This window comes from Orcinus orca, chromosome 6 (genome assembly GCF_937001465.1).
Source record: "Orcinus orca chromosome 6, mOrcOrc1.1, whole genome shotgun sequence".
NCBI lineage: Eukaryota > Metazoa > Chordata > Mammalia > Artiodactyla > Delphinidae > Orcinus > Orcinus orca.
Window position 1 is genome coordinate 102,959,988 of NC_064564.1, and position 19,843 is coordinate 102,979,830.

Consider the following 19,843-nt stretch of genomic DNA (forward strand, 5'->3'; position numbering starts at 1 on the left):
AAAAGCTGACCCATCTTCGTAAACAAGAAGTTTAGAAAGATAGGTAAATCTACCCATCCTTTGGAAGGCAGGCCGCTAAAACAAGTGTGTGTTCAAATTCTTTGTATCCTCCTTGAGTCCTAAACCACATCCATCTCCTATTACTTACAGCTCTCATCTCTCCACCTGCAGGTAGTCTGATTCTTGTCTCAGTGGGCTCTTGACTTAGCAACCCCATTAGCTTCTCAGACTTGTTATACTTAGCCCATACCAGGGGCTGTTGTGAAAAGTGAAATCAGAGATTCCCAAAAGTAGTATTGAAACTTGGTTAAAGATAACAGACCATTTTGTTCCAGAATTATATACTGGAAACCCGATCTGGTAGGGTGGCACGGTGCAGTAGAAAAGGATTGTATTATGGGCTTAAGCACCAACGTTCTGGCAAATTTTCTTCTAAAGCCTTCGGAAAATTACTTCAACTTTGCGAACCTCAGTTTCCCCATACATAACATGAAATAATCACGTTTGGCTCCAGAATCATCATCATCATAGACCATTTATTGATCACCTGTTGTATATTAAATGCTTTACCTGCATTTACCATTAGTCTATAAGTTCTGTGGGATCCTCCGGATTCCAGTGGTATCACAAATGACCAAAGTTTCTAATCAAGGTAAGGTAATCAGCGTCCCCCAGTTGGGTTGAAATAGTTCCACTGTAAGTTAATTATTTTCTTTTTCCTCAGGTTGTTGCTCCCCCCACCCCGCCCCCTTTTTTTTTTGGTTTACTTGGTTCCTTGCTGTTTATATTGAAAATAGCCCATGCACTCTCTTCAATCATCTCTATTCTTGAAGATTCCTTAGGATCTAGGGCTGGGTAAACAAAAGGAGACATTTCTAATTAAGAAGACTTCTCCTCCACCCCCTACCTCACCCCAGTATCATCATGGTTAAGAATAAGCCCTGTTCCTTTAAGACTCGTGCCACTTTCCATCTCTAAGTCTATTATGCTGTTTGAACACACCCAGCACTTTGTTGAGGCAGTCTAAAAGGTAATCTTGTTTTCATTTTACAGATGGGGAAACTGAGGCACAGGGAGATGACATAACATGCCCATGCTTATCCAGTAGTCAGGGACAGATAAGGAGCTTGAATCCAAGGCTTCTAACTTCAAGGATGAGAACTCTTAACGATAGCTCAAATGCCAGCCTTTGCTTATACTTAAAAGTAAACTTGTTTCATCTCCCTGAGACTTGGCTTTCCAAGCTTTCAAACAGGGGTGACAATCCCTGCTTATCTCAGATAGTGTCCTTCAGACATACTTCAGGGGTGCAGAGGCCTGGCCGTTCATCCTGATGCTCCAGACAGATGGAAATTGAAAATTAAGTCATTGAGAATCGCCATCAGCTGTGTCTGTCCGGTTACAGAGTGTCCATCTGCCTTGGGCTCTTGGAGCTGAGCTCATCTCTGGCAACTGAAAGCTCAACCAGGGAAGACAGACCTGGCAGTGTCTCCCCACCAACATCGAGTCTCCTAGCTGGTTAGAGCAGATTTCTAAGTGTCTCACTACGTGAAAGAGAGCGAATCTGAAATGAGGAGTACCCCCGTATCAGGGGAAGGTGGGGTAAGATGGAGAAATCGGACTGCCCAGTGGAATTCCACTGTAAGCTAGTCACCACTGGTGTCCCAGTTCCTTTCCCTTCATCCCGAGACCCAGTCTAAAGAAAGTTTCAAAGGGTACAGAGCTATAGTCCAAAGTATATTTGGACGAGAGTATGTGCATCGAGGGTGCTGAATTTTCCTCATTCATTCATTCAACAAGTATTCGTTTTCACAGTACCCCTCCCTGTGGGATGTATTGTTACCAGCGCCACCTAGCTACTACCTGAGAAGGCAGGGGGCAGGATGCTCAGCGGACGTTGGTATTGACTTCAAGCTCTTTTCCCTGAAACCTGCTCAGCTCCCAGCATAAAGCATTCAAGAAGCACCACATAAAATGGTGTAATGAAAACAGGAAGGCTGGTTTTGTTTTATTGTTTTGTTGTTGCTGCCTTTGTTTTTCCTGGCCACACATTTGTATTCCGTTCCCCACCCTCCTTTCTTCAGTCCTGGGGGCATGGGAGTAGAGTGGGAGAGAGAATTCCCCAGATGAAGACTGGCAGATGCAGCTCAAGGGCCCCTGGGACTCTAGTAGCAAGAGAAACTGAATAGCAGAGTGCAGGGATGTTATTCAAAAAAAGGGACTCACAGCAGCTTTGTCAGCAGAATCTTGGGGGAGAAAACAGTTCTCTCTCTCCCCCTCCCTCACCCTTCCTCTCTTCCTCCCTCCCTCCCTCTCCCATTTCCCCCAATTTCCTATCCCTCTTTTAACCCTCCCTCTGCCTATCTATCTATATATCAACTACATACTACATATAACTGCCTATCTAAGTACATATTTACCTACCTATGTCTACCTCTATCTCTCCTCCAGAACCTCCAGGGTCCACTGGCTCTAAGCAGACAGATAGTTTGAGGTCTTCAGCATAATCAGGAAGAAATTAACCTTCACAAGAACTCAACTCTAGCCCCAGTTCCTGCCACTCTGAGGTCTCTTTGATGAGGACATGAATCAACTTATCTTAGAGAGCAGATCGTGGGTGATCTTATGATAATCTTACCCTATTTGTCTTCATATTCGAGGAAAAGAAAGGTGGTCCCAGGAGTCCGGCAACCCCGTGACCTTATCCTCAACAGGGTGTGCCTTCATTATTCTGTAGGTACGGTGTGCAGGGGGAAGACCTCTCTGCTAGATATCAAAAGTCCAGGATCCTGCTTCTAGCCCTACCACCAACTCTCTCTGTTGTCTGGAAGCAGATGCCTTACCTCCTACGGCTCTTAGTTTTCCATTCGATAAAATAGGTGAAGGGGCTGGGATTGTACACATCATCTCATGAAACCACTGCAACAATGCTGGATAAATATTATCTCCATTTTTTTTTTAAATGAGGGAAATGAAGTTCAGAGAGGTTAGGTTATGTAAGCCCTGTGCTGCTTGTATATGGCAGAATTCGGATTTGAACCTAGTTTTGTCTGATGCCAAAACCTATGCCCTATGCAGTTCCCTTTATTGGGTTTCTAAAGAGTGAAGTCTGGATTGATGGCTCATCACTCTTGGATGGGGCCTGAGTTTTATTATATGTAAGTTGGCTCCATTCACCAAGAGGTTGGAGCTACTGAGAAGTGCTGAGCCTGTATTCTTTCCATGCTTGAACTGCCGGGCATGCTACTGGTCACTGGAGTCCTCAGCTGGCTCAGACTCATCCTTAAATAATTGAATTATAATGGACTGATTTATTCTGGCTCTTTTGATAGTATTTCACTATGTAAACTGTTTGCAGAAATAAACAAGGGATTTTGGAGCTTGGAAGGGGCTCAACATTCTGCTGCCCCTGAATTCAATGATTCCTTTTTTCAGATAGTCAGCATCACAGAAATCCAAGTCTTATTTCTACTTGACCCGGGCTCTTTCTATTTGGGGGAATGCTGCTTGAAAGGGTTTCAAGTGAGTACTGATTTTATAAGCTGATTCAATTCAGCCACTTAGGAATAAATTGAACCCTTAGGAGAAGAGTATCTTTTCTCTTGGCCATTATTTTATTTTATTTTTTTTAAGGGTTTTTTTTTTTTTTTATGTGGACCATTTTTAAAGTCTTTATTGAATTTGTTACAATATTGCTTCTGTTTTAAGTTTTGGTTTGGGCGCGAGGCATGTGAGATCTTAGCTCCCCGACCAGGGATCGAACCCACACCCCCTGCATGGGAAGGCAGAGTCTTAACCACTGGACCGACAGGGAAGTCCCTTGACCGTTATTTTAGAATAAAGCTCATTCCTGTCCATTTCTTATGAAAGTTGTATGGCTATCTTGAGAGGTTGTCCTGGCTGGGACAGTGATTTCTGTATTACAGATGGGAAGCCAGTGACGCTAATTGTGCAAAGTTACATAGCTAATATAAGGGGCAGAAGCCAAACCCTGGTTAGAAATGGGGCTTCACGCCATCATTTTGTAGTAAGTAGGGGAAGGATGGCCTAGATCAAGCAGTATCCTCAGGGTGACCATATGTTCTGCGGTATTTAGATTTTCTCAGGATATGTGCCTATCGCCTGGACAGTTTTTACTAGCTTTCTCTCTTACTCTCAAAGTGCATTATTTGGATGATAAATTATAAGGTCACTCCAAAACACTGGATAGGGACTAGATTTTGAGGAGCTCACTGCCTTTTGAAGGAGCTGCTGTATGTAAACATGACGGCCGCACAGTGTGATAAGTGTAAAGATGGGGATCTTTGTAAAATAGGAACCCACATAGGAGGGGGCACTTAGCTTTTCCTAGCAGAGTTGGGGAAGTATCACAGAATGCCTGACATTCAAGTTATTAAAAGTTGGGCAGAGTGATCTCTTTTGGACGGCTACCTCCAGATTTCTCCTTGTGTGGTTCTATATTGCAACACCAAGAAACGTGTACTGTGTATGTCCTACTTACTTAGAAGGCATCCAGTTAATTCTGTGCTTCTCTGATCTTTGTTCTTGCAGCTAAGTGAGCATCATTGCAGCCAGCTGCAGCTTTAAATTGTCCCAAGCAGAACTCCTTGCTGGGATTTGAATCACATGGGAGCTTAAGAACTCACTTGGCCTTTAACTGAAACACCTAATATATCCAACAAGGCCCTAGAAGCCTAGCACATTAGGCCCCTGGAAGGAGCTCCTGGAGTCTCAGTAGTTTCATCCCCTTCAATGATGATTGAGCCCAGAGAGGGAAAGAGATGTGTCTAAAGGAACAGAGCAATTTAGTTACAGACCTGGGACTGAAGCCAGAGTCTCTCATGTATCAGTGCACTCTTTATGTCAAACTGTAATCCTCTAGAGTTAAATAAACCTCAGTTTGAGACCATGAAGTTCTGTGGTGGCAGATAACGTACCCAGAACTTGGACAGTGGAAAGCCTGAGTTTGAAACTAGGGTCTGGCATGAACGCACTGAATGACCTTGGGCAAATTATTAAAGATATGTGGGATCTCGGTTTCCTAATCTGGAAGACTAAAATAATAATTTAAATAATAACATCTTTCTCACAAGCTTGCTGTGGGGCTTATTTGGGGTAATGAAGGTGGAAATGTTTGTCAACTTTTGTTTGTGTGTGTGTAGTAAAAATCACATAATACAAGGTTTACCTTCTTAACAAATCTTTAAGTGTACATACGGTTTTGTTACCTATAATCACAGTGTTGTACAGCAGATCTCTAAAACTTATTCATCTTGCATAACTAAAACTTTATACCCATTGAACAGTAACTCTGAAATCTCAACCCCCTCCTGCCAGCCCCTGGCAACCACCATTCTACTCTCTCCTTCTATGAGTTTGTTTTACATACATCATATAAGTGGAATCATACAGTGTTTGTCTTTCATGTAATGTCCTCCAGGTTCATTGATGTTGTCACATATGGCAAGATCTCCTTCTTTTTAAAGACTGAATAATATTCAACTGTGACTCTCAGTGATGGGCTTGACCATGCTGATGGTTCTGCTGATCTGATTCCATAGCTGCTGATGACAGATGAGGACAAAGAACAAACATTGATCTGGTCTCTCCCTTCTATGTCTATCTCCTGTAGATGAACCCAGCCGGTGCTACTTCCATGATGGTGATGGGGTATGTGAGGAGTTTGAACAAAAAACTAGCATCAAAGACTGTGGTGTCTACACGCCCCAGGGGTTCCTGGATCAATGGGCATCCAATGCTTCCGTATCCCATCAAGACCAGCAGTGCCCAGGCTGGGTCATCATCGGCCAACCAGCAGCATCCCAGGTAAGCTCCCAGCCACACGTAACATTTCCTGCAGACATTCTGAATCTCTGCTCTGCCCATCACAAAGACAGTGTCATTGGACATGGCCACTTGATCATATCTCTAGCCAAATATAATTTTTTTTTTAATGCATATATAGGGAATTCTCTAGCAGTCCAGCGGTTAGGACTCCGCGCTTTCACTGCCAAGGGTACGAGTTCGATCCCTAGTGGGGGAACTGAGATCCTGTAAGCTGCGCAGCGTGGCCAAAAAAAAAAAAAAAAAAAAGCGTATATAACTTTATCATATTTTTATCAAATATTCCTCCATAGGACTGTACCATTTTATATTCTTATCGGGAATGTATGAAAGTGTTTGTTTCTCTCCAATTTTAACAACAGAGTGTATTGTCAACTTTTGGATTTTTACTGTCTCCATAGGTAAGAAAATGTCATCTCACGTTGTTTTAATTTGCATTTCTTTTACTACAGTGAAATTGAGATTCTTTTTGTGTGTATCATGGTCGTGTTCCTTTCTTTTTCTATGAGCAGTCTCTTTATCCCATTTTTCTATTGGGACTTTGGTCTTTTTCGCCCTGATGGTTAAAAGTGGTTTATTTACCAGCGAGATGAGCTCCTGTTTGTGATGTACGTTGAAAATACTTTCACCCAGTCTGCAGTTTTTCTTTTGACTTTGCTTATAATGCTTTTTTCAAAATTTTTTGTAAAGTCATTTTTTAAAAAAAAAATTATTGATATGTAGTTGATTTCCAATGATGTGTTAATTTCTGCTGTACAGCAGAGTGACTCAGTTCTACACATATATATTCTTTTTCATAATATTTTCCATTATGGTTTATCACGGGATATTGAATATAGTTCCCTGTGCTGTACAGTAGGACCTTGCTGTTTCTCTATTCTATATATACTAGTTTGCATCTGTTAATCCCAAACTCCCAGTCTTTTCCTTTCCTACCCTCCTCCCCCTCGGTATCCACAAGTCTGCTCTTTATGTCTGTGAATCTGTTTCTGTTTCATAGAAGTGATATCATGTGGTGTTTGTCTTTCTCTTTCTGACTTACGTCACTTAGTATGATAATCCCTAGGTCCATCCATGTTGCTGCAAGTGGCCAAATGCAATTCCAAGGTCTCATGAGACCTGTTTGTCAGCGATTGGACATGGAAGGGTTAAGGGCAAGAAACACCAGCATAGTAGGGGTAATGACGGTCCTCCTGTGTCCCTACCTATTGTAAGTTATATTTGGGGAAAGCTCTCCATTTTGGATATACCACTGGAATTCAGTGGGATAAGAACAAATTCTTGGGGTGAGTCTCACTTTCGAGGGGGGCAGAGTGTCAAGTTGTGTGCTCCTTGAGCACTCTCCCGTGAATTAACAGTGCCTCTACCATGAATTTGCTGTGTGGCTTTGGGCTAGTGTTCCCACCTCTCTGGGCCCCATTTTCCCCATCTTTAAGTTAGAGAGTAGTTGAGCTGGATGATCTGCAAGGACCTTCCCAACTCTAAAAAGCTGTGACTCGTTCCTTAGTCCCCGAATGCACTAGTTATGTCCCAAGGTTCTTCCCCAAGGGACCGTCAGGTTAGTTGAGGGAGCAAGAGTGTTGGGGCCACCAGAGCTGATGTGATTCTCGGGATGGCTATACTGTCCCCAGAGCCCCCTTTCCAATTATCCTGCTGAACAAGCACCTGCCTTCTTCCGAGATCCCTGTTTCCCAGAGACACGACTCAGTGCTTCCTACTGCCTGGCCCCGTAGCCGTTTCTGAGGCCGACCTCCCTCCTGGCCTTGCACATGAGCCATTACTCCTAGCCATTCCTCTCTAATATTGCTTCCCTGACTCAGGGTCGGCGGGGTAGTTGGGGGGAGGCCTGGTTTCTAGATGAAAGAGAGATGTGACCTTCTGGGGCCCAGTGAAAATCATCGGAAGAGGTACAAAAGGAGTCCAAGCTCACTTACAGTGTTTATTGGATCATTTTTTCATTTATCTGGTTGTGTTTACATGCATTAGATCCTTTATTCATTCATTTGCTTCCAACTGCCCCAAGGAGGATGGAAAGAAATGGAAGCGTGGTATTCCCTGACGTTTCCCATGTGTAGTGCCAGCCGGGTGCATGAATGAATGAACAAACAAACGAACGAACAAACGAATGAATGAATAAATGAGTGCTTGTGTAGGCCTCATCCTGCCCCGTGCCACCTCTGTATTTGCCGTATCCATCTCTGATTACACCCGTGCTCTGAACTCTAATTACCTGTTTCTGTGTCTAGCTCCCCCTTTAGACTGCTAGTTTTGTGAAAACAGTTTTGAGGTTTTATTCACTTTGTTCCCCCATCTTCAAGCACAGGTCTAGATAAGACTAGGAGTTCGGGAGATGTGTATTTAATTGACTGTAGATACACACGCACACACACACACACACACGCACGCACATTGCTACCTCTCTCACACAGTGTTCTGCTTCAGGAACAGCAGGGCTGGCCAGCAATAGAGCCAGGAATTCCAAATTCAGCACCTCCATCCAGTTCCTAGAAATGTTTAAAAAACATCATTCAAACAAGGGTATTATTAACACACTCAGAATCTCACATGAGCAGGTGTTGAGGTAGCAGCTGTGCTTAAAAACCACCCAAAGTTTATTGCTACTAATGTGAGAAAAGGAGAGAAAGAATTTTCCAGTCTTAGCATTTGAAAAGAGACTTTGTGGGGCAATTATTCCAGTCTCCTAAGGAGGGGGCTGTCAGGAATCATGGGTGATTATCTCTTCCTAAACAAAAATCCAATTAAAAAAAATCATTATAAATACTAGCTCTTCGATCTACAAAGAGGAGATGAGGAAACAAAATCATCCTATTGAATTATTCATTGTAACCAATTTTATTTTAATGAAATCGACTAGGTTCCATTACTCTGGGCTTGGACATAATCTTTGTTACAAGGAGACTTCAGCTGTAACTAAATTTGCCATAATGAGATCAACTCACTGGAGAATACAGGGTCAGGGTAGGGGATGTGTGTGCCGTCTGGGCGCAGGGCTGGGCAGGGCGGCCTGGAGGCCTGCAGAACAAAAGTCCCCCCAGTTCCCTGTCTCAAAGCAAGTGCCTAGAAGTCATTCACACACCGCCCCCATCATGCACAAGCCAACATGTGCGCACACACACACGCAACCTGCATAACTGAGTAAAGGCTCTTCCTGGAGTGTAAACATAGCTCCCTTCTGACAACAGAGAAGAGGAAGGAGTCTAACCGTGGCCTTCATTACCCTGTACAGTGATTAGAGGAGGCTGCTGGTTAATTTTCACCCTGTCAGGGCCTCCAGTGAAGAGGTTGATGGCTTGAGAGAGGGAGTTGGGGGGTGTTAGACGCACCGTGTGCCCCTTACCTTCCCTCAGCACAATTATACACTCGTCCTTCTCCTCCCTCCTCTCTCTCTTTCTCTTTCTGTTTCTTTTACACACATACAGACAGGCACGCACAGGCACAAATACATGAACACCCTACAGGAACAGGCCGTGTAGATGCAGGGGCCCCTATCCAGAGAGTGAGTACCAAAGCACAGGGTGGAGGGTGGGGCAGGGAACCAGTGGTTGTCGAGGTCCACCAGCCACTGTACTGGGCCCTCATACACACTTCATAGCCAACCCCCTCGCCATTCTTCAAGGAAAGAATTATTACCTACCTCTGAGAAACTAAGGGGTGGAGTGTTTTCTCCAGGATCACACAGCCCATAGTGGAAAATCTAGGATTAAAAGGAGCTCGTGGAAGGTGACATTGGGAGCTTGGGAATATGCCGTCCTGTCTAAGAGCTGCAAGTAACTGGATTCCTGCAGAATATCGCTGTGAATCAAGCAGAAAGAGTCGTGGATGGACAGATCTTTGTGTTGGTGGTACTGTGCACGCTCCATGAAGTGCTTGAATTCTCCTCCTACAGACTTCCCGGGCACTGCCCACACCTTGAGTTCAGGACGCTCCCTTTCCCTGTCTCAGTGGCCCTGTTCCTGGTAACCTGGTGTTCGCTACGATGCTCCACCAGGTTGGGGAGTGATGAAATGACCTCAGGTGTGTCCATTTCCTTTTTACAAACCAGTCTCGTCCCACTCTCTGTCTTTCCCTGACGCTGGAAGAATGGTAAGTGCAGGTGTTTATTGGAGGTCTGTGCCGAGGTCTGGGCTGGAGCCCGCGGAAGAAACCAAAGTAAAAGACCCAACCCTGACCTTGTTAGCGCGCAAGACTGGAGCGTGAGGATGCTATCGAGAGGAGCAGCCTGTCAGAGGAAGCGGACAAGTGACCACTGTGGCGACTGAAGAGACACCTCACTCTTTGTGCTGGATGAGTCTAGAAAATGGTTCAAACTTCCATTTTCATTTTCGTGTGAGCCCTCCATTTCTCATAGTTCCCAGTCTCTCTTGTCCATTCTCCTGAAACAAGATTCCCAAATTTGGTTAGAGCCAAGCTCCTCCACCCTGAACATTGAGTCTTATATCCACATGTTATCAGAAGTATCAAAACCTGCCGGCTCTGCACCGTGCGCTGAACATTCTATAATAGGGGACATTCTTTGGGTATTTTGGCCATGCACCTTTCTGGCCCAGCTGGAATTCAAGAGGTCCCTGAGACAGAACAAAAATGGAAACGAGTCAAAAGTACTGAGTTCTCTCTCTTCTGGGAACCTCAGCCCGGTTGGGTTGAAGTGCTTGCAGAGATCTCGTCTTGTTCTCATTTTGTCTCCACGTCTCACCTTTCTCCGCTGCTTTACACCGTAGGCTGCCAAAGTGAGATGCAGATATTCCTTCATGCTGCCCCCACCGCCTGCATTTCCACCCAAGCCCATTTCCTCCGGTCCAAACAGGCCCCTCCCTCCCCCTGCAATGGCCTAGGGGGCATTGGAAGCATGAAGACTGTCAGAATGCACAGCGCTGTCCCAGGGGTTACAGACCTTCAGTCAACCAACCAGTGTATTTGCTTGATCCTTTGAGGGTAGCATTTAGACTAAGCATTTCCAGCGCTGTAGCTTAAGGGCCAAAGTTAAGAAAACCTTTCTAAGAACGAGAGCTATCCACAGTGAGATGAAGTGCTTTGTGATACAGTGAGCTCCCCATCACGGGGCACTCAGGCTGAGCTGGTGACTCAAGGAGATTCCTGCATTAGGAGGACAAGGCCTGCGCGTCGCTCCTTGCTTTGCGATTGGTTCTGACTTTGTACCCACCAGCCCACGGTGAGGCAGATCAGTTCTTTTTTTTTTTTTGCAGTCTCATACAGTCAGCTTTATTAGTGAATATACAGAGGCAACTCCAGATATCCCATTATTTAGGATGAAGAATATTAGTGGCTTAATCATTCTGGCTTCGCATTTTGTCCTTTTATTTTTATTTTTTTTACATCTTTATTGGAGTATAATTGCTTTACAATGGTGTGTTAGTTTCTGCTTTATAACAAAGTGAATCAGTTATACATACACATATGTTCCCATATCTCTTCCCTCTGCGTCTCCCTCCCTCCCACCCTCCCTATCCCACCCCTCTAGTTGGTCACAAAGCACCGAGCTGATCTCCCTGTGCTATGCGGCTGCTTCCCACTAGCTATCTATTTTATGTTTGGTAGTGTATATATGTCAATGCCTCTCTCTCGCTTTGTCCCAGCTTACCCTTCCCCCTCCCCATATCCTCAAGTCCATTCTCTAGTAGGTCTGTGTCTTTATTCCTGTCTTACCCCTAGGTTCTTCATGACATTTTTTTTTCTTAAATTCCATATATATGTGTTAGCATACGGTATTTGTCTTTCTCTTTCTGACTTACTTCACTCTGTATGACAGACTCTAGGTCTATCCACCTCATTACAAATAGCTCAATTTCATTTCTTTTTATGGCTGAGTAATATTCCATTGTATATATGTGCCACATCTTCTTTATCCATTCATCCGATGATGGACAGTTAGGTTGCTTCCATCTCCTGGCTATTGTAAATAGAGCTGCAATGAACATTTTGGTACATGACTCTTTTTGAATTATGGTTTTCTCAGGGTATAAGGCGTATCAGTTCTTTGCCACCTCACTTTGAGTCACTATTACCTGTTCCTTGGCATGTCCATAAGACTGTGTGCCTCTATTAAAATGCAAATCCTAATTTGTCTTTAGGGATTAATTCATTTATTCATTTGATTAAATGGAAACATATATGAATCCTCCGCTGAGAAATTTGAGTAGGTAGAGAACATGGGCATTCATGGGGTCAAGTGGAAATCGTGCAGAGGTGGCTTTGCCCTCGTAACTTTTCCTCTTACTTGGGAATCTTGAGCAAATCACTCCTCCAGGGACCTGTTTTCTCCTCTAGAAAGAGGGAATGATAGCCTCTACTTGGTGGGGATTAAGGGAGTAAATGCAGAGAAAACTGTTCTGTTGTTGTTCGTTTTCCACTCATTGGGTAGTGCAAATGTTAATTCCCTCTTGCATTCATGTTAGGCCCGCCGCTGCACACCCTCACACGAGAGCCACCCACGGTGACCCGCACAGCATAGAAGCTCAGTCAGCATCTGGTTGAGTGAATAAGCACAGTTGCATTACCAAATGCTTCCTGCGTGCTCAGGACTGTACCAGGCATTTTGAGAAACTCCAAAGAAGTGCTGGTCCTTTTGTAGCCCTCACAGTGCTCACTATTGCATGGGAGGGGTGTGTCCAACTGGAAGTAGCAGGCAGGACCCGAGAGTATGAGGTTTAGAGGGAGTTTCCCTGAGGAAGAAACCACACTGCTATCAGCTTCCTCAGCCAGCAGGGATGAAAGCCAGCATGCAGGGATGGAAAAGTCCTTTGCCCACTTTCAGAAGGTCCTGGACAAATTATAAAAATAACATTTACCGAGTTCATCCAGGCTCTGCATCAAATTCCTTGAATCCTGCTTAAACGGCTACGAGAATAGGAGTCACTGTTCTCACTTTACAGTTTGGGACCGTAAGGCTCAGGGAGCTGAGTGACTGACAAGTTTGGGGGTTCGTACTTCTAAGAGGCAGAGGCAGAACCAGGATTCAGGCCACTGTGTTCATCATAGGAGCCCAGGTGCAGGACGAGGCAGCTCACGCCTGCTGCCATGGCTGACACAGGAAAACAAGTGAGGAGAGCTGTCTTTTGCGTCTTTTCTTACATAGTGTGCTTTCAAGGAACACAAGGAAAGTGGGAACCCCCCTCTCCAGGACCCCAAATACTGCCCTACTGTTTCTGCCATGCTTCCTACATCTCTGTCTAAGGGCAGTCGTTCTTTTGGGTTAAGTATTGCCCTCTCCAGAAAGTCATTTAAAAAGCGTACATGAAAATACGGGAGAAACATAGGAAATGTTTTCAGTTGCCAAACCCTGAGTGTAAAAAAAAAAGATTTCCTAGATTTTGGATCCAATCCATGTCTGATTACTTCTGGGCTATGGGAGAGAAAATGAAGAAAAGCACAAACAGGACAATTGTAGGTGGAAGAAGAAACTTTGCTCCATTTACAGGTTTGTCGCAAACCACGTGCTGTACCCAGGAAACCTTGAGATGTCAGTAAGGGAATCGCAAGATGTGTGCATCCCTTGATGGCTCACCCGGAGAGCAGGGACCATTTATCTGTGTCTTCTGCGTCCTTGTGTCCAGAGGAAGGGAGTAGAAATCCACCAGGTTCTCTGGACATAAGGGTAAGAAGTCTTTCCACAAGCACCCACAATGCAGTGTGGGAAGTGCTGGGACAGGGGAACCGAGGGGAGGGTGGGGAGATATTTCCATTGGGAGTGATTGCTGAGCTGTGACTGGAAGGTTAAGCTGGGAGTAGGAGAGGGGTGTGCAAGGAAGAGGATGTCAGAGAGAGAGACTGAGGCAGACAGAAGGAGACGGACAGACAGATAGACATACAGACATCCAACAAAAGGCCAATAAGAAATTCAGGGGAAGTCAAGAGAGATGGGCTATGAAAATGATGCGGGGATGTCCTTCAGATGCTTGAAATTTAGCCTTTATCCCGAGTTCGAGGGGGAGCTTCTCAGAGGTTCTAAGCAGGGGGCCAACAGATCAGACGTTCATTTGAGGATGAAGACTGACATCTATGAACACCTCCTGGGTGTCAGACCCTGGACGAGTGGGTCGAAGCACATTTTGAAACTGGGAAGTTTTGCTTCTCGTCTCTCAGAATGAAGATCTGCCTTCAGTGCGGGAGGTGAAGGATCTCCCCTGTGCCACTCTTCCTTCTACTTCTTTCTTTTCTTGCACCCGCTACTGGTATTGCATTGAAACAGCCCCACGTGGAAATCTTGCATGGACGAACAATTCTCTGATGCTGTTCAGGTGATTATATTGGCAAAGGGCAAGGGGCCGTCGTGGTCTCAGCACCCAGTGCTGAGGTCACTGCTGAAACGTGTCCCTTCACCGGCGTGTGCAGGTCTTCTCACGGGTGAAATGGGACAGCATCTGCCAGTGGAGGGAGAGGAGGGAGGCCAAGGGGATGTGCAGAAATGTCAGAGAAGATTCCAAGCAGTTTTCCCAAATACCCAAGGGATCTGCTTTCTTCTGGTGGTTTCTGAATAATTTTTCAAGAGCACATGTGTGAGTCATCTAAGGAGACGGAACAGAAAGTCCCATGGTCTGTTACAGTCTGTCCCATTGGTGTGGGGCACCCAGAAATCCCTCCAAGGCAGCAAAAGCCAGCTCCTGCATCAGAAAGGAGCCCCCTGCCCTGGTGGCTGTAACTCCCTGAACTTGTCCTGGAAACGTGGGCTGGGAGGGACTCTAAGTCTACCAAACTGTTCAGGACCCAGCAGAGGACTCTAACAGGCTCTCCTCCACCCCATCGTTTTCTCTGCCTCCTTAACTCCTTCGCTCTTTCGATATTTATTCAAACTTATGAAATGTCAGATGCTATGATTGGCCCCCCAAAACTTCGAGTGATGAGAGTTTTAGAGAAAAAAATGAGATGTAGGATCAGCTCAGCCTGGCTTCCAGTTCTGGGGTCACCAGCTCTGTCGCTCTGGGCAAGCCGGTTCTGTGCTTCTGCCCAATCTCTTATCTATAAAGCAGGGGTGATAGCGTCCATACGGCAGATGCTTGTCAAGGATGAGACATTTGATCCACAAATCTGGTTTTCCTTCTGATGGCAGCTGAAAACTTTTTAAAGAAATGCTTCTTTCTGCCCATGAAGCTTAACAACTGTGGGATCCAATTAGGAACAATTGAGTTTTTTGTTGTTATTTTTAAAGGAACACTCTTTGGGACACAGAAATCTAAGCAGAGAGAGAGACTTTGAAAGTCTCTTGGTCTTCCTTCACTTAATTAAGATTTGGCTTTGATTAAATAACTTCCCTAAAGCCCTCCATCCCCTATCTGTTATGAAAGGATTCTGATGTTTGGATTCAAAACCCACTATAATCTTCTTGTGAACCTACTATGTCCAAAGCATCCTTTTCAGCAGGGGATTGGGGTTGAGATGAATAATTCAACCGCTGCCCTCACGCCGTCTGTGGTGTCCACGGAGGAAAGGAAACACTGGAATAGGTACCTCTAAGAAGAAGAGAAGAACTTGGGCAAACTGCTGTGATACATGGACACACGGAATAACCCTTAGAGGGACGTACACTGAGGGGGACGGGTGTGCGTGAATACAACGCCTGGCGTTTGCAGCAGACATGCATGGGTTTCCAGGGAAGGTGCCACATGGAGCCGGGAAGGCTCTCACTTGCCAGTTGACTCTTGTCTTGCAGCCCAGGAACAAGCAAGGCTTTGTGGTTCAGAGCTGCTTCCGCTGGCTCTTCACGGAGAGCAGACACAGCTGGGCCAGTTTACTCCACAGCCCCTCTAGGAAGTCCCCCTAGGCCTTTGTGTTCCCTGCTTCTCCAAGCCTGACCCACTCCCATCTCACTGTCTGTATTGTACGCGTCATCTCTCCCTCCTGATCCATTCAGGACCAGACTTCTGCCTTCCATCCCTGCCATCTACTCAGGCTCCCTCAAGACCCTTCTCCATCCTCGTCTTTCATTTTCTTTTTTTTTTTCCAATTATTGTTGTTGTTTTAAGCAGGGGCACCGGTGTTTAGCCAGCATGGCCTTTGCTGTGTAATTTAGTTTCGTGTCCTGTACCCAAGAAACATGTAAAATATGTAAACAGCGTTCCCTCTCAGAGACTGTAATGCGCGCAGGAAGCAGCCACCGGTCGAGCTTGCTGAGCCTGCTGCCTCGGCGGTATTGGATTCTGTCCCCAAAACCACATGCTCATTTCTCTAATTCTGGAAGTAAACTTTCTCAAGCCAGGCCCAAAGGATGGGGTTCCAAGGGGAGTTGGATGTTGGTTGTGCATAGGATTCTGCTTTTGGGGGGGGTGTGTGTGTGTGTCTGTGTGTGTGTGTTCATTTGTTTGTGTTTGTTCTTCTAACCCCCTACCCCCCACTCTCCATCCCAACATCCTTACTTTTTAAATTAACCTGCATATGCTACGTATAGAACCAGACCAAGACCAGTAAGGGCTTTCTACCCTCTCCGCCACCCTAGGCACGGATTTCTTAAAACGCACCTAATTCTTCAGCCAGATCTAAGTGCCAGATGCTCCTGGATATACTAGTGCGTGTTCATTTTTCAGGGAGAGATGGACTCAGAGAGGGAAGTGAAAGGCACCCGTGCTGAGAGGTATGCTTCTTTGCCAGGGTGGTCCAACAAAGACTCCCCTGGGGCTCCTGCCCACCCCAGAACCCTTTACCCAAACTGGCCCTATGTGTGCAGCTGGCAGAAGGGGATGCTGGGCCGATGCCTGCATTTCTCTCCATCCTGGGAAAGAGCATGAGTTTGGGAGAGATCTGGTCTGCTGGCAGGATGCTGCTCTCAGGAATGTGGTTGCTGCTTGGGTGATGCCCAGGTCTGCAATGTAGCCTCCTGGGGCAAGGGGTCCAGGAAGAGAAAAGCAATGCAGAGCAATGTAAGGAAGGAGATAAACCGACATGCGTCAGGGACCTATGGTCAGGAGTTTATATTCCAGAGAAGGCAGAACTGTGTCAGTGTTGAGAGCCCGGGCTCCAGCTCAGCTGTCTGATAGGACTTTCAGTGACGATGGAAGTAGTCTATATTGGCACTGTAGCCTCTAGCCACCTATTGTTTTGAGCCCTTGAAATGTGGCTCAGGAAAGTGAGGAACTGAATTTTTAATTAATTAATTTATTTATTTTTTTGCGGTACGCGGGCCTCTCACTGTTGTGGCCTCTCCCGCTGCGGAGCACAGGCTCCGGACGCGCAGGCTCAGTGGCCATGGCTCACGGGCCCAGCTGCTCCGCGGCATGTGGGATCTTCCCGGACCGGGGCACGAACCCGTGTCCCCTGCATCGGCAGGCAGACTCTCAACCACTGCGCCATCAGGGAAGACCTGAATTTTTAATTTTAATTAGTTTAAAATTAAGTAGCTACAGGGAGATACTGCGCTACCCTAATGGAGCAGGTCTGGAGTCTATCACATCCCAGTGCTGCCACCTATAGTGAGATCTAGGGCAAGTTACATGGTCTCTCGGCCTCAGTCTCCTCATCTGTAAAATAGGAAAATCAAGTGGCAATTGTGAGTATTCCAGAAAATTGCACACATAAGACACTTGGAACATTGCTTGGCATATAATAACTGCTATCTACATGTATTCAATTCAGTTATTGCATTAAACATTTATAACCAATCTGTGTAGTAAGAACTGTGTCCCCATCTCACAGATAGGGAAGCAAAGCTCCACACAGCGTCCCCTCCTCCAAGTGGTGGAACAGGAGGAAAGCCAGTGCTTTCAGGCTCCACAGCCCATGCACTTTCCAGGATACACACCACTTTCCCCAAGAATTTTTTTAAAATGTGTGGTCACTGCTGTGTGTTCCAAGATGAAGAACAAGGCCTGGCACACAGTAGGCATGCGATAAATACTTACAACTAGGGCTTCCCTGGTGGCGCAGTGGTTGAGAGTCCGCCTGCCGATGCAGGGGACACGGGTTCGTGCCCCGGTCCAGGAAGATCCCACATGCTGCGGAGCGGCTCGGCCCGTGAGCCATGGCCACTGAGCCTGCACATCCGGAGCCTGTGCTCCGCAACAGGAGAGGCCACAATAGTGAGAGGCCCACATACCGCAAAAAAAAAAAAAAAAAAAAAACCTTACAACTAAATCTGCACTTTGTTCTGTTAACAGCTTTGCACAGAAAGTAGGAAACAGCTACTGGAGGCCAGGCCCCAGGAAAAAGGCTCTACCCTTTTGCCTCTTATTATTCTGGTCTTAGAGATGTTCTCATGACTAGATTTCTATGGATATTGATGGAAACATAAAGGGCTGTCTGTCTGGCTTGAGAGTGTATGGTTCGCCTTCAGACAGGCCTCCCAGTGAGAGGCCCAGCCAAAGAAGGTGTGAAAGAGCAAGAGAAAGAAGGGAGGAAGGAGAGGTGGGGGAGAAGGGAAGAGGAATACAAAATTAAGGGAACTATACTCAATATTTTGTAATAGCCTATAAGGGAAAAGAATCTGAAAAAAAAATATATATATATATATGTATATATATGTACGTATAACTGAATCACTTTGCTGTACACCTGAAACTAACACAACATTGTATTAACATCAATTATACTTTTAAAAAAACCTATTACAAAGCTACAGTAATCAAAACAGCATGGTATTGGTATAAAGATAGACAAACAGATCAATGGAACAGGATAGAGAGTCCAGAAAATAGACCCCCTAACATAAAACTGATTTTGACAAATGGACAAAATATTTGAACAGACACTTCACCGAAGAAGATGCTCAATATCATTAGTCATGAGAGAAGTAAAAATTAAAACCACAGTGAGATATTGCTATACATCTATTAAAACGGCTAAAATTAAAACAGCTGACCATATCAAGTGTTGGTTAGGATATGGAGGAACTGGAACTCTCATACACTGCTGGTAGTAATTTACAAACGACAATAACTTTGGAAAACAATTTGGCAGTGTAATCCAGCCATTGTATTCCTAGGTATTAAAAGAAAACATGTCCATACTAAGGGTCAAGATAGATATATAGATATATATATATATGTATGTATATGTATATGTATATTCATAGCAGTTTTATTCATGATAGGCAAAAACTGAAAACAAACCAAATGTCCATCAGCTGGTGAATTGGATAAACTATCGTATATACATATAATGGAATGTTGCTTGATAATAAAAATAATGAAGGGAGAGATGAAAAGGAATGACTAAACAAGAATAAATGACAGTAATACCAATGACATAATAGTACTAACAATAGTTGATAATAATGATAGGAGCAGTGTGAATGGTCCAGCTCTCAAGGCGGTTACTCCATGTCAGGACCTCTACCCAGAGGTTCACACCGTTTTAGCACATTTATACCCACCAACCCCTCTACGAGGTAGTGGCTAACTTTTCACTGGTTTACAGAGGACAAAATTGAGACTCACAAAGGTTAAGTAACTTACCCAAGTTTCTACAACTAGCCTAGGGGTGGGGCAAGGAAATCTAGAATTCGACCCCAAGACTGTCTTCCTCTAGAGCCAGGAGGGAAGAAGTAGGAAGGGACGAAGAAGGGAAATGTTAAGTGTGTTTCTGGCATGCAGGGCTGTGTGTAGACACTTGCATGTGCAAGAGCTCTTGCAATCCTGAAACAACCCTTCAAGGTAGGTACCATCATCTGATTTTGCAGTGGAGGAATTTAGGCTCCTTGAAGCGCCCAAGGTCATGATGTCAATAAATGGCAGAATCTGAGATTCCAGCCCACACCTTTCCAAGTCAATGCGTGTGACTTGCACTGCTCGTGGAAAGTTCAGGAAAGTGGCAGGTGTAGGATTGTTGAGGAGATCACATTGTGGGTTCCCATGGACAGCGTCTCAGCTGCTCCAACACCCTGCCTTTTTTGCAGATGTGTGCTGCCTTGTCCAAGGGCACCACTGGGGGAAAGCATCACTGCAGATAGTCTCTGTTCCTCAGAGGAATCTGCTGGTGGGGTGGTGGACACTTACGTCAGCAGTATCTATTGGGCATTTGATGGGCAAAGCCCCCA

General features: G+C 45.3%; 1 protein-coding gene and 1 long non-coding RNA gene across 2 annotated transcripts in view; one reads left to right on the forward strand and one right to left on the reverse strand.

Annotated features, from left to right (window-relative positions):
* The window catches only part of PAPPA (pappalysin 1), a 252,937-nt gene that overhangs the window by 139,589 nt on the left and 93,505 nt on the right, over positions 1-19,843 (forward strand). The window contains exon 10 of the mRNA XM_033427347.2: positions 5,633-5,826. Coding sequence (XP_033283238.2) covers positions 5,633-5,826 — 194 coding nt within the window. The remainder of the gene's footprint in view (positions 1-5,632; positions 5,827-19,843) is intronic.
* Positions 1-19,843, reverse strand: part of LOC125964678 (uncharacterized) — a 138,726-nt gene that overhangs the window by 38,195 nt on the left and 80,688 nt on the right. The gene's annotated exons all lie outside the window — the stretch shown is intronic.